This window comes from Gopherus flavomarginatus, chromosome 3 (genome assembly GCF_025201925.1).
Source record: "Gopherus flavomarginatus isolate rGopFla2 chromosome 3, rGopFla2.mat.asm, whole genome shotgun sequence".
NCBI classification, from domain to species: Eukaryota; Metazoa; Chordata; order Testudines; family Testudinidae; genus Gopherus; species Gopherus flavomarginatus.
In genome coordinates this window covers 62875961-62891126 of record NC_066619.1, presented here as the reverse complement: position 1 = coordinate 62891126, position 15166 = coordinate 62875961, and the positions used below count along the sequence as shown (strand labels likewise).

General features: G+C 39.8%; 1 protein-coding gene across 1 annotated transcript in view; it reads right to left on the bottom strand.

Annotated features, from left to right (window-relative positions):
• Window positions 1–231: 231 nt before the first annotated feature.
• The window catches only part of LNPEP (leucyl and cystinyl aminopeptidase), a 96692-nt gene continuing 81757 nt past the window's right edge, over window positions 232–15166 (bottom strand). Inside the window, exons 12-18 of the mRNA XM_050945635.1 lie at window positions 11773–11956; window positions 10895–11051; window positions 10093–10277; window positions 9316–9477; window positions 7320–7460; window positions 6477–6558; window positions 232–5375 (exon numbers count right to left, since the gene is read on the bottom strand). Coding sequence (XP_050801592.1) covers window positions 5244–5375; window positions 6477–6558; window positions 7320–7460; window positions 9316–9477; window positions 10093–10277; window positions 10895–11051; window positions 11773–11956 — 1043 coding nt within the window. The 3' untranslated portion in view covers window positions 232–5243. The remainder of the gene's footprint in view (window positions 5376–6476; window positions 6559–7319; window positions 7461–9315; window positions 9478–10092; window positions 10278–10894; window positions 11052–11772; window positions 11957–15166) is intronic.

Here is a 15166-nt window from a genome sequence, read left to right as displayed (position 1 = left end):
AGGGAAGTGATTGGAGACTTCACGAGATGCAGAATCAAAACTGGATTCTGGAAGGTCAATCACAAGTTACTGGGCCAGGGTAACTGGATGAAATTTAATGGCCTGTAAGGAGGTAAGACTAAATGATCAAGTGTTGCCTTCCAGCTTTAAAAATCTAGGAAAACAATTCAAAACCATGCACTAATGAGGTGATATAGTAGTTACAAAAAAAAAAAAAAAAAAAAAGAGCAATTTGTATTTAAATAGTTTATTTTCATCTCACAAAAGCAACAGTGTTTGCAGTATACATGCCTTTTCATCAGTGCCAGTTATATGCAAACAAGTTTATCTGAAATATAAAGAAAATAAGCTCCCCACCCCATACAAAATGGAACAGAAACAGATCTGCACATGTGTATGCATTATACATATATACACATACACTATTTCAAACCCGCTTTCCCCCCACCACCACCTAAAGGCAAGTATTGTACAACCTGGAATTTCACCATGCAAAGCTCACATGTGATTGTACATTGTACTTGTATTTTAAGCATTTTAGAAATATACAAGTGTTCTCCCTTTACAAGTCCTTATAGTATTTAACATTTCCAAAATAATTTGAAAGGTATCATTCTTCAGGACTATTTAACTTTATAAATACTGGAATATAGGACTCTTGTCTGATGCAAGTTTAGCAGTAGTTTGATGCAATTTGCTCTCAAAATACTCCATTACCTAATTTGTTGAATAGAAAATATTACTGAACTTTAATAAGAATCCAAATTTTAATGCATTTAAATCCATTCAAGCTCCTATCTTTTCTCAATATTTTACTGCAATTTGCTAAATGCCATCATGGTCAACTCAAAAAAAGATGCCTGATCAAAACTAAGTTATCACGAATAAAAGTCTGTATTTCTACTTCAGCGGCAGGTTTAAACTGAAAAACTAGATGTTTAAATTCTTTAGCAATATAATCTAAAATACAAACCTAGATGCATAAAATGCATACAAAAGTGTGTGGTTAATGAGGCAGCGTTGTTTTAAATTTCAGAGTGCAATGAAAGATAACATCTTCCAGCGGAGGGGAAGACCAATCTGTTGGAAAAGAAATGTTCCATCTAATATAGAACAGGTAAAAGATATGCCATTATAAAGCAGAATTCACTTCAAGGGTCAGACTTCCTGCAGCATATGGTCACTAAAAAACCCCAACACAACGAAGGCCATTACCATGTTCCTTAAAGCATTACTTTTACAATGCATGTCCAACATAAAATGCCTCAAATGTTGCAAGATGCAGTAAGCAGGAGAAATGTAAATATTTCTATGGCAAAAACCATCTCTTTGGCCAGGTACAAAATTAATATCACTTCTAGAGTAAAAGTGAGCTCTTTAGATTGACAATGCTGTTTTGGAAAAGGTGCAGGTGTTTTATGAAAGCAGGGTTTTATAAACTAAAATTTAGAGTAGGTTCAATTCAATAGTGATGAAGTACCTACTATGACATGTATCATTGCTTATGGAAGCATATGCAACATATGCTTCTGTACTGAGTTACTGGAAGATGTCAGATTGTGTAAATGCTGAAGTACAATTCTATATGCAACATAATTTCAATTCATGAAGGAATCCAAAGTGCATATCCAAATTCGGAAAATTGTAATATCTCTAATTTCCACCTTATCAAGGTGCCCCTACAGTTTGCATCAGAGGACGGCTGCTCTAGCGACTGGTGTTTTCAGCTTTCCCACGAGCAGGCAGGTGAACATTTGGAGGATGAGTATGTGCTTGCAGAAATTAGCTCAATGACTGGGATGGAGAGATACATCCAAGAGAGCAAACTAAGGTTTGAAATAGGTGACAAAGAATTTGAGTTACACTTTGTTAATGTGAAGGGGGACAAGATTGGGAATGCAACTGGAATATTGTGGTGTGTGGTTTAATATATAAAAATGAAAGCCTTTGGACTACTACAAATTGCCCCCCTACTCAAACAGTGTGGGGAGTAGGAAACAAAGTATCATTGACCTCCAAACGAACATGAATACCATTAAAACCTCTAGCCTAAAGAGTAAAAAAAAACATAGCAGATATGGAACAGGAGTTTTACTGTCCCACTGCAAAAAAGTATGGCCTCCTTTTATTCCAATCTCCAGGTAGAATATGACCTTGCATGTCACTGTAATATAATCCATAAGGCAGAGACCATTGCTACAATCAGATCTAAACAGCCACGTATGATCCATTTCAGGCTCCTTCTCTCCTCACAGCCTGATCCGTTCCATACTATGGAGTAAATTTAAGAAGCCAAAAAACTCATGAATGACAAAGTAAATGCAGGATTTAGCATTAATTAAATGAATTTGCAATTTTAATAAAATCAAAGATACATCAGCATGCAGACTGCTCTGTTTTCCAGGGATAAAGCTAAAAAAACACATTCTTTAGCACATTTTTCTCCTGTTAGGCTAATTTTACATGTGAAACGTCAAAGAAAATAAGACAATGGCCCAAAACTTACACAGCCTCTTGTTCTATAAGGTTTGCCTGTAAACTATTATGGAATCGTAACAGAAGTGTTTTGCTACAATGTGTGTGTTTCTTTTGACTGGAAGACAAAAGAACTGGTAGGATCCACTCATTTAATGTAAAACATGCCTTGTGTCTTGATCCTTAGCCATGCCAATTCTCCTCAATTCCCACTGAGCTCTGGAAGAGATGAGGGTTCTTAGTGCTTTTCAGTATCAGGGCTTGATCCAACTCTTACTGAAGTCAAGGAAAAGCTTCTCATTGAAGTCAATAGGAGTTGGCTCCCAAGTACATACTATGCACTCCAGAGAAGGACAAGTGATATTAAAACATGAATCATGTTCAAAAAAGGTGAAAAACTCAGTTCACTGAGTGGCAAAATGAAACAATCCTTGGGTTTTTTCTTGGTTTTGGTTTTTTTTTTTGGTTTTTAAAGCTGTGATTTTCCAAACTCTGTTTTTCAGTTTTTACTATATTTTGCACTCTAAAATGGAAGTGTGTGGTATTTTCTAATACAGACTACATTACCAGTAACATGTTTAAGCTCAATGGGAGAACATTCCTCAATTCCAGCTCTGGGATTTTAAGTGATTATATTAGTTCTCACTCTACAAAGTTTGACATCCATCATCTTTGCTGCTGTCGATGGGGAAAAAATTTAAAAGACCCGGGAAATGGAAAAAGGAAAAAAAAACACACGGTGCAAACACACAAAGAATATACAGAGATGTAACTAACACATTAACTGGGAGCAGGGGAAAACATCACTGCACAATGCAGTTAATACAAGTGATTTAAGAACACAATGAATTAGAATTACATTAATTCAATTACTGAGGGTGAGTACAAATCCACTTTCAGTGCATGCAAAATGCATTCATTTCCACTTGCTGACAGGGTTTTTTGCGCACCCATGAGGAGTAACAGTCCTTTTCAAGGTTAGAACTGCAGAATTCATTTTTAAAGTAAACTACTGGCAAATTGAGGAAATTTTTCCCCAAACTTTTGTCAGAGAAGCACAAAATATGGAAATGAAACTGCATAGTTCTAATGATTTAGTACATACCTACTGATGAAAAGCCAACAAATACTATAATTTTCCCTAGGTAGTTTTCACTAATCACCTACCTACCTCTCTTGCACATTACTATCACAAATTGCAGGTGAAAGTCATTATAAATTTTGAAAACCAGAGAATGTATTAAAATGGTGACAAATTCAAAGTGAAACCTGATTATGACTGAAAGTAGTCTCCCCACCTTTTGAAGAAAATTTTTCTCAGGGCTTCTCTCTGCACAAAATTTGCACTGGTTTAACTTAAATCCATTTAATTAACTGATTCAACTTGTTTGTTTGGATTCTCTTACATTGGTTTAAAACTTGTTATATCAGTTTGGCTGTACAGGAAAGTTTTCTGATGCAAACTAATGTGATGTTAGCCAGCTTTAAACAGGCATAAGAATATTCACACATTCTCTCTTTCCACCACTTTAACTAAACAGGTATAAAAATAGTCTCTTTAGTTAAGGAGGTACAACTCTGCTTACACCAGGCCTCTAAAAGGGCCTTAAATGTGAATTGCTTTAGAAAAAAGGCACACTGTTTTGTGGCTATCCTGCCTTTTAGCTTATCATGCCGGATTTTAGGGCACTGGTTCTCAGAAAAAGTTTTAGGCTTTGTCCCCAATAATTGTTGCACGATACCATCCAAATACAGACAAAAAGTTCCCCACTGCTGTGTTACACCAAGCAAGCATTACAGAGTAAGCAGTGTACACAAATCATACCAGTGATACTGAAAAATTAAGTGAAGAATATAAAGACCCAAAGAAAATGCTTGGCACACATGTACCAAATGCAGGCCCTCCGCAAAGAGGAATGGTGAAAAGGATTAGTAGTCAATCAGGGGTCAGTACACCATCAGAACTAGTCTGGAGCAACTTCCTATGGCATTTTGGGGTGGAGTGGAGGGGCAGTGTTGCTCAGACATCAACAAAACAATATTAATAAATACAGTCTGGCAATAGAACGTTTGACCCTTAAAAGTGCCTAATGAGTTAGGAGCACACTCCTCACTGATTTTCAGTGGGTCATGTGCTCCCAAGTCACTGAGACGCTTCTGAAAATCTCTCCCCTCCTAAAACATCCATATTTGCTATTTGGCTGTGTTTTCTTTTCATAGAGTATCAGTAGCACCTGGCCACTTAATAGACAAAGATACATATAATAATGATAGCTGTATATTCTTATGTTTTTAGAACATCTAGAAAAAACGTTTTGATCATCAAAAGCTAAACCCAAAGCTACCAACAGTTTTGCATAAAGAACACTGATTAGCCAGCGCTCTGCAAAAAAAAAAAAAAAAGACGCATCTCTCATGGCAGCTTTTTCCTTTGTTGCTCTCTTTTTCAATACTTACCCAGTGTTGAGAACAATAGGACAGGATTTCAAATGACAGGATGTTTCAAATATAAAATGACTGTACTTATTAGTTATTTATGTAGCTGTTTGGTCTATAAATGAACACAGTTCCAGAATAAATAAATATCTACATCTGGCCCACAAATGACCAAAAGAAAAACAAACTTAGGTGAGATGTGCCCTGAGCTAACTAGAACCCCTAATAGTGCAAACAATGTTGCAGCGCTGCCTGGTTTCACCTTGGCCTTTGCAAAAGCAACAGTTCACAAGCTCTCTTAACGTCTAACACACACACACACATTGTGTTCTCTACAGATATTGCTGCAGCATCACTAGGTTCCTCTCCATCCACTTAATATTCAGCTGAATTGTCTCAATAGCCTCTTTGACACAGTGAAGTTGAGAAATCTTCTCTGACTTGGACTCAAAGAAAGTTTTAACCTGCAGAGTAAGGAAAATGTGCATTTCAGGCTGAGAAATGTAGGCAGTTTCCAAGTTAAGAGTGTGTCACCTGCCCGCCCTCCACCCCCAGCACAAAGCACCAATCACCCACATTCAGCTAGTTGGCAAATTGCACAAGAGGGCTGCTGAAAATCTGGAGTGATTGCAGCTCATGGGAACTGCAGCAATGATCTGTGTAGCTTCAATAAAATTCAACAAGAAATTCTGTATATTTGATGGAATCCCCTACCTTTCGCTCAAAGCACAATCAAGTTGTAATCATACAGCACTCAGAAATAAACTAGCTTTCTGGAGAAGGATTCTGTTCTTGTGACAAACGAGACTGCCTGAAATTATTCTCTCTTTGGTATACTGAAAATCCACTTATCACTGGGGCATTTGACACAACAAAGTATGTAAATGCTAAAGCATATGAAAATAAATTCTGTGTACAGGTAAGATTTGCACACATTATGCATGCATGTACATTTTTACTTGGGCAACTTTAAAAGATTTTGATCTTTAACCCTTTCCCTAGAAGTTGACCGTCTACAGAAGAAGCTATAGTGGCTTCTATGCCACCTTCTACCCTAGTAAGCTACGAGAGTAGAAGGTGTGAGTAAGGAAAATGGGGAGACAGCTGTGGCACCTCAGCAACTGGCTGATTCTCAACTGCCAGAATGACCTCTTAGGGCTCCTGATAGCCAAAGTAAAATGCAGCAGCCTTTAGGCTGCTCTATCATACACCAGAGACCTGGATAGGGTCAGCGGTTCTGGAATCAGAAAGACAAAGCCACCTTTGGCTCAGTCTCCTACTGGCATGCTCAAGTCATAGCCTGCTAGGTTCATACAATTTGAGCCAAATTATCTCTAACATGGGTGATAGCCACAGACTTTCTACGTAACCTTGGGCAAGTCACTTCTCTGACTATTTTCCCATGTATAGAATAGGGATACTAATAATCATACACTATTGAAAAAGGATCTTTAAATCTATGGTGAAATGCACTATGTACATGCCAGGTATGGTATCAATAGCAAGTGCACACAATTTTTTTGGGAGAAGCCAACATTTAGGTAATAGTACTTTACACCACCAACCTCAAGTAGATGGGCCTCTGTTGAAAACTGAAAGGTTGACACAGTAACTATATTCTGGATAGCAAATGACCCCAAGTGGAACCTGAAATATGGAAGAAAAAATAAGGAAGAAAAGTAACGTGTGGTAACCAGTTGATGAACCAAGTGCACTTTGCATACTTTTTAAAAAGAAGACATCAAGCAACAAAGGGTAAAATTTGAAAATTACTTAATGGCTTTTTGTTTTGGTTTTGGTTTGTTTTTTTGAAAAAGTGAATTTTTTGGAACCTGATCACCACATTGAGTTATTCTAATCATATAGTAACACAATTTTGGGGGGGGGGGGGGGGACAGCTTAAAGTTGTAACCCTTGCAACAAGCTGTGACGTTCCAAGAAAAGCAAGTATATTTCTGAAGACGAGTTCCCCCCACACACACGAACTTTCAGTGTCTCCAAAAGGAAACACACCTTTTTCCAGTCTGTTTCAAAGCATGCTGAGAGACCACTGTGGATGCAAGATATTATTCACCATAGAATGAAGAACAGTACATGCACCATTCTAAAGTTTCATATCACTGTCCCTTTAATAAGGACAGGCTAATATTTTCTGAACCAGGCAACTGACATGTGAGCCTAAGTCTCTAGGGGTGACAAACAACAATGGAAATTAACTACCTAAACCATTTTTTTTTGGGGGGGGGGGAAGGGGGGAAATGGGACTTGGGAACTTTTCAAAATTTTATTCCAAGTTAGCTCAGTCTCTTATTTTGCGGTGGAAAAAATGCATGCACTCAAATGCTGCACCTAACACTTCATGCTAGTAATTAATTTAATAATTAAAAGACCAAACAAACAAATCTTACTTCCGTATAAGCTTTTCCCAGTTCTCTTTGACAAAGTCCCAGGCCAACAAGTGCCCAGGCAGACTTTGGCTGACAGTTGTTATGATATGTGAAAGTTCCTGTGCCCTGATGAGGTCTCCCTCCAGGCTTGTTTGCATTAACCTAAGAGACAAAACAGATCCAGTCAACTCAAAACTACTGTACAAACATTTCACAGCTAGACTGCAGTGGCTCTCATAGATTACTTAGCCAGAGTATATGGAAGGTCAGAGGCTACTTACAGATATACTTTCTTATCTTTTACAGATATCTCAAGAAACTAGATGTAGTCAACTACCAGGGCCAATACTGCAAAATTCATTATTTACCTTTGGTTTCCAAATGCCACACATGGGGCCCAATCCCATGAAATACAGAATAGGTTCAAAGCCCATGAGTCATTTAATTCCCATCGAAGTGCCAGGGGCTCAGTGACTTTTGCATGGTCATAAGAGGAAACAAAATTCACTGATAATCATGAGAAACTACACTAGTCCCACAGCACAGCAGTCATGGAAACCTTCCACAGTCTCTGCTACACCCTCCAGACAGACCTCTGAAGTGGTCAGTGAACATACAGATAATGGCTGTAGGTGTTGGAGATAAGGTGCCTCTTAGTTCCTGCATAAAGCAAGTTCAAGATTTCATCCACACAGCAAGCAAATGTTATCTGAACTCTTGGTTCTTTGTTATGAAATAGGCCTGTACTTTGAAGGCTTCACAGGATTTCTAATCTAAAGCAACTCCACACTGATCTTCCAAGAGTGCAAAGCTTTCAAGCTTGAGTCTCCTCTTACTATACGTTCCAAGCAGTGTTAACTACACTGAATTCTAGGGAGTTTCTAATGATTTCCACCAGCATAAGTGAGCAGAGTATCAGGACCGCTGCATTTGATTATATGGAATCCTGTTCCTGATGTGTTGGGGTGTAGAGGGGTCGTCACCTGCTATGGCCCTAAAAGGGTTACAGCCAGCCCTGGGAGAGGGCTGGGGATGCGAGCCAAAGACTAGGCTGATGGGGAAGGCAGCCATAGCTAGGGCCACGCCCCATCAGACCACAGCTGGACCTATAAAAGACTGTGAGCCACGAGCTCAGACATTCTCTCTCTAGCTTCTGAGAAAGAAGGACCTGACTGTTTGGGAGCCAAGAGGGGTACCTGAGGTGGAGCAGTGCGGGGGAAGGGCAGAGGGAGCTGGGGAGCTCCAACTTGATAAAACCCCAAGCTGCAGGCCTTGGTGAAGGCCTATGAAAGGGTACTTGGGTTTACAGACTGCAGTCTGCCCCAGTGAGCGGGGGCTAGATGGTGACTGGCAGTAGCCACTGAGGCAAGGTGGGGATAGAGGGTTGGGGGTTCCCCTGGGTGGGGAGATCCAGATTGTGGGTTGCTGAGGTGGGCAGAACTCCTGGGTGCAGGAGGAACACGGGGGCCAGTTGCAGGCAAGACATCAGCTGGCAGAGGGCACTCTGGAGCTGGAAAAAAGAGCTAATTCCCTGGACAACCAGCAGGAGGTGCCGCATTGGAGAGGCATTGCCTTGCTACAGCTACAATTTGCTTTAATAAGCAGAAGCCTACTAAAAGAAAGTCTTCCTAGCACTATGTTTAGCCAATGTAAGAAAACCAGTCAGTCAGTTATTTTAAATGTTGAGGGGAAAATCCACATTTCCAAAGAAGTTGGGGTTGGTTTTTTTGTTTTTTGTTTTTTTTTTAAGTTTATACATTACATAAATATTTTGAGAGAGACAAGGACAGTGAGGTTAAAAAAAAAAAATCTTGTATTGGACCAGTTTCTGTTGGTGAAAGATACAAGCTTTTGAGCTGAAGAAGAGCTCTGTGAGGCTTGAAGACTAGTCTCTTTCCTCAACAGAAGTTGGTCCAATAAAAAGTACCTCACTTCCCCTTGCCCCTTGCCCCCACTGTCTCTCACATATTCTGGGAACACCACAACTACACCACCACAATCTTTTGGAATTTTTTACCAGATCAGTTTTCTAACGTCTTCTGTGCTGGCTAGAGCTTCAAGCATTTTGTGCTTCTCAGCTTCAGAAACTGAAGATGTGTACATGCTTAGAAGGAACTCCCAGCCATTATCAGTTTTCGCTCCTGCTGAGAATACAGTCTTCATAACATCAGTAGGCAGACTATAAAAAGGTTACAAAACAAGAACAGGCCTGTATGAAACAGTAGGGAAGAAATCACCACATAAATGCTTTAGGCAAATAGCACAAGTGATGTCTTTTGCTAGAGCACTTAATTTGGTAGTAATAGTAGTTTTGTAGGACCAGATTAATTCATTTCCAGGGAGACATCACTCAGATTCTAGGCAATTGGGGACAGCTGAGTTACAGAATACACGGAATCACAGTTAATCATGCAAAAGGCTCAGACACGCTATGATACAAAATCCACAATGACTCTCAGCAGAGTAAGTTCTGGAAGGTGAAAAGGTTAACTATGCAAGAACAGCTACAATGTGCTACCACCTGAATTTTTAAGCTGTAAACTCAAGTGAGAATTATCTAGTAGGCATAGCAGTCACATTCAACAACACTGTGGATACAAAGTTTTAATTTCTAAAACATAGTTCCTCTTGTTTTATGCCATGCTATATTCAAAAGAAATGCTGTAAAAACTGCTGAATGAAGCATAGCCTCTGTACTTTGGTGGCCAAGACTAATTAAGATCTTTCTTCGAAACAGATGTGGAGAAGCGACAAATACATAAACAGAATATGCTCAGACTAGTTTGTGCTTTACCTCTTTGTGCCATTGGAAGCCTTCCATTCATTAAACAGCTTGGTGGCAGTGGTGCTACAGTTTCCCAAGTGATGGGAGCAGGCAAAGGCTAGCACAGTAGACCGGAACTCCCGTTCAGATAAGGTCCCATTATCAGTCCAAGTCTGTTGATCAATTTTGCTTCCAAGTAGTTTTTCAACTTTGTTCTAGATGGTGAAAGACAGTAAGCAATACCAAGACACATTTAATTGCTCAGAGAGGAATTCACAAGCAAGATAAAGAACTAATTTAAGGGTGTAAGATTGTGTAGACCACCCCCTATTTAAGTGACTCCCAATTAGACTACCATACACATAGCTAGTGGGTGTAAATAAATTTAAGCAGACTCTCTGCATCTGAACGTTAGGCCTCTAGTCCCAATCTGGATGAAACTGTCAGGTTCCAGACATACTAGTCAGATTCAAAAATTTTTGAAATAGCAAACTCGGGTGTTTTCTCCCCATTTCTATAGCAGAAGAGGACCTGGATTTTAAAGAGTTTATTATTGAATATCTATTGCAGTAGCACATTAAGAGCTCCAGTCATGGCCCAGGACCCCCACTGTGCTAGGTACCATACACAGAACAAGAAAACACAGTCCCTGCCTCAGAGTAATTAACAACCTTTAGTATTCAGGGCAGACTGACAGAATAGCCTTACAAACATAAGGCAAGCCAATGAGATTCCAGAATGTTGGTCCATCAGTCTGACCAGAGAACACAGTTGTGAATCGATCTTATGGGAAAATATTTCAAACACTGATATGGAGAAGAGGAAGACGTACCACTACTCTTGCTGCAAGATTCAGCATTCCTCTTTTTTCTATGAGGTCATAGACGAGACTCAGTTGGAACAGAGCTTGACTGATTGGAGCAGTGTGGTTCTCTTTCACTAGGTAATCAAGCAGATGAAAGGCCTTCAACAGAGACACCCTTCCTATACTAAAAAGGTCAAAGAACACAAAAAGAATTAAAATGGATTCAAAACAGACTTTCCGGCTAAAATGAAATCTTAAGGATGGCATCTGGAAGACTCCTAATTAAAAAAAGAGAGCTATATCATGAGCTGGAAGCAAATGGAAGTAAAAATATATAAAGTGTTACTGTTCTTGTAATAGAATAATGATGGCAACAATCATGCCTTTGATTAAGGGGCGGAATTAAAAATAAGGTGAAGCATGGTGGTAACTGAAAGTAAGTGAAATTACTCAGATTAAGGAAGCAGCTGTCACAGAAAGGCCACCCAGAGTTCTCAGCTTCATTCCAGCTGCAGAGCCAACAGAGGGGTACATAAATGTTTTAATGGCTCTCTCTCATTATGTCAGAAGCAACTAGTTTACTTGTGCTCGAGCACAACAGGTACTTTTCCTTTGATAGGACAAAATGACATGGCATTTCTCTCAGACTTAAAGAACATGTTGTCCTCCATGCCAACAGAACTAGCAGGTGTTCTTTACAATACAAAGGGATGAATGACGGCACTAAATGAATGGAGATCAACATCTGATGTTTTATCATTGAAACTTCAGCATCAATGATAGCAGATACTGAATAAAAGTATCTTTAAAGCATTCTTCCCCACAATGTTCTTAAGTATAATCCTTTGTCTTGCACCAACTTAAAATTAAAAAAAGCTATACTTCCTCCCAAAACCAAGAATTACCCCACAAGACTGAAGATATTGTTGATCAGGTGAGCTCGGTCTTTGGTACTCAGAGCGGTGGGATCTGTCCTCAGCAGGTTAATGAGAGTATTCCAGTCATCTTCAGCATAGTGCACTATATAGTACCCATTCATGTCCACATTGAACTTTACCCACTTCACCTCCTCCAGAAGTTCAATGGTAGCTAGTTGAGAGAGAGAGAAGGGTAGAGACACCCACACAGTTATGCTGTTAATATTGATCATTTTAAAAACCTATTTTCTAATGCTGAGAGTTTAGAGTACTAAATGGTTTGGGCCCAGCTTACTCAGGGCCCAGCTTACTCAGGAGATAATTTCTCTTCCCATCTATACTATTGCAGAGATAGTATCTGAGCTAGAAGCTCCCTGGTCATAAAAAGGAGCAGCAGTCAGCATGGTGTTCTGTGTGAAGGCCCCTTAACTCTGGATTGTTCGCCTCTTCTATTTGGGCTAATCAAAATAACCGGGCCACTATTTTCCACTAGTTACACCTGTGCATTCCTACAGAAGTTCAATGGATCTGAATTACAACTAAGAATGTAAATGAGTCAGGAGACACAAGGTGAATTTTAGCATCAAGGTCGTAATGTGGAGGAGGAGAGGGAATCCAGTTACAACAGATGAGCCCTTGCAACCAAGAAGCAGATTAGAAGGGAGAAGCCCTCTTTTTAAAGATTTATTTGGAGTACGGGTTGAACTGAGGACAGAGTTTATCCCACTGGAGATAAAAGGTGGCAATTTCAAAGTTGTGAACAGCACAAATGTGACAAGACTGAATAAAATGCAATAGTTTTAGACTAGACTTGTGCTTTCCAATTTGGCAATACTTGCTGTGACCCATCCCTCAGGTATATTTGATAGCAGACTGACCTACGTAATTAAATATTAATTGTAACTTTTTTGAGAACAGTTATCCTAGGCTAAAATAAGTGGTATAATTTTACCATTAAAGTTTTAGGTTCAAGGGGAAAAGAAAAGAGATGTTCCTGCTGGTGTGTGTTAATATGGTAAGACCACCAAATTTCAGGTTGTCATGACGTTTGAAACACACTGGTTTCCATACTTGCAGGAAACCAGCTTCTCATTATTATAATTTACCTGTGTGGGAGGAAGAAGGAGCGAGCTAGCGAGTAGAGACAACCTAACACTGCCAGGAAGTAAAGGCCAATCTCAGAGCCATGTTATTTAATGTATTTCATTTGTTCAATCAATCTTGTATTACCATAAAGGATGGCTCCCATCTCTAGGACCATATCAGCTGCCATTTTGAACACACAAGGCAAACTCAGCATGCACTGCAATGCAACTGTGTATGACATACCACAACGCAATAGAAACAGAACATCACTGACTAATATGAAGCTTTCCTAGTAATCTTTCTGTCTAAAAATGAGGTGATTCAGACCAGGAGTTCACCAGCTGAATCTTCTCAAAATAAAAAGAACAAAACCTTTGCAGGTGTATTTCCACATCAAGCAGGTAGTGGTGGCAGGGAAAAACAAATAGGAATTTTTAGGATAGTAAGTCTTGAAAATCTTATAAGAAATTAAGCAGATTCAAAAGCAGAGGTTTGCGCTCGCTCTCACATACACCCCCCACACCTCCACCGCTTTGGTTCGGTCTCCCAAAAAACCCACCCACATAATAAACCTCTCTCTAGAGCTCAGTCATCATTTGAGTGAACATGATATTTCTGTGCCTCACGGTGCTCAACACTATGTGAAAGACAGGACATAATCAAGTCACAAGTCAGTAAAGATCACAGAATTATATCTGTGACATGGTGAGATATGTCTATCAAATTATTGATTCCATTTTGCTGAACACAAATCTAAACCTACCCAAGGGAAGCTTACTGTGTTGCTTTCCAGACAGTACCCTGCTCAGAAAGATGCTGACAACTTCTTGAAGAACTCTCATTGAGAAGCTGTCAAGATGGCAATCACTGTCCATCAAATTTGATGGTCTCAACTGCTGATCCACCACCCATGAAATAATGGTTTTTCTGCACAGGAGCCCAGGCGGATAGGGGCTGGAGTCTCTCAGTCGGGCACCCAGCAAAGAGATAGACTCTAGTTAACAGGTGGGTGGGTGGGGGGGGGAGCACTGCCATCTACACATCCAGAAAACTTGCAGGATGGGCTCTACCTGGTCTGAAAGCTGACAAACCTTGGACTGTCAGAAGAGCTGAGATCATAATGGGGGAGAGGGCAACTCAGGACTTCTGCTTCGTTTTCAAGAGTTTCAACAAAAAACTCTTGAACGCATTAAGAGTAAAGTCACTGTGGATGAGAAATTGCTTTGCTAAAACGATGTTACTTGTTTTCCTACCACATTGTCCCCAAAGGGGTTAAACTAGAAGCACATACATTCTAGATGAGGTTCTGGGGAGCATGGGTATGTGATTGGGAAGGGCTGTCGGTCCCAGGAAGTCCCAAACCCTCATTCAGGGCTTTAAGACTGCTGAGTGGTGGCACTCTACATCTCAAAGAAGGGTGTAAATCCAGGACCTTGCTAGAGCTGGTCAGAAAAAGCTTTGATGGGCCAATTTTCCACCTGCAAATGCAATTCCATAACAATCTAAATGCTTTGCAAAATCACATCAATTTTGCCAAAAATTTTGTTTAGCTGGACATTCAAATAAAAAATGCCAATAATGTCAAACTGTCCTATTTGGCATATTTGGAATGAAACTTTTTTTTTTTAAATGATCTTTAAATTTCACAGTGTTTATAATTTGTATTACATAATGTATTTTTTTTTTAAGAAGTTTTGCTTGGACTCAATGGACTTTTTCCCCCCAGAATTTTCTTTTGGAGATTTTGAAGTCTTCAAGTTTTGTTATGGCTTGAAAAAGCCAAATTTCAAAATCTTGAAATCCTTTGTGAAGAATAATTTCTATTCTCTCCCGGATCTACAACATGCTCTATCATTCCAGAACACTAAACTTTTGACACTAAACTTGGAGGAGTAGTAGATACGCTGGAGGGTAGGGATAGGATACAGAGGGACCTAGACAAATTAGAGGACTGGGCCAAAAGAAATCTGATGAGGTTCAACAAGGACAAGTGCAGAGTCCTGCACTTAGGACAGAAGAATCCCATTCACTGTTACAGACTAGTGACCGAGTGGCTAGGAAGCAGTTCTGCAGAAAAGGACCTAGGGCTTACAGAGGATGAGAAGCTGGATATGAGTCAGTGTGCCCTTGCTGCCAAGGAGGCTAACAGCATTTTGGGCTGTATAAGTAGGCGCATTGCCAGCAAAATCATTCCCCTCTATTCGGCATTGGTGAGGCCTCATCTGGAGTCCAGATTTGGGCCCCACACCACAAGAAGGATGTGGAAAAATTGGCAGAAGTTCAGCGGAGGGCAACA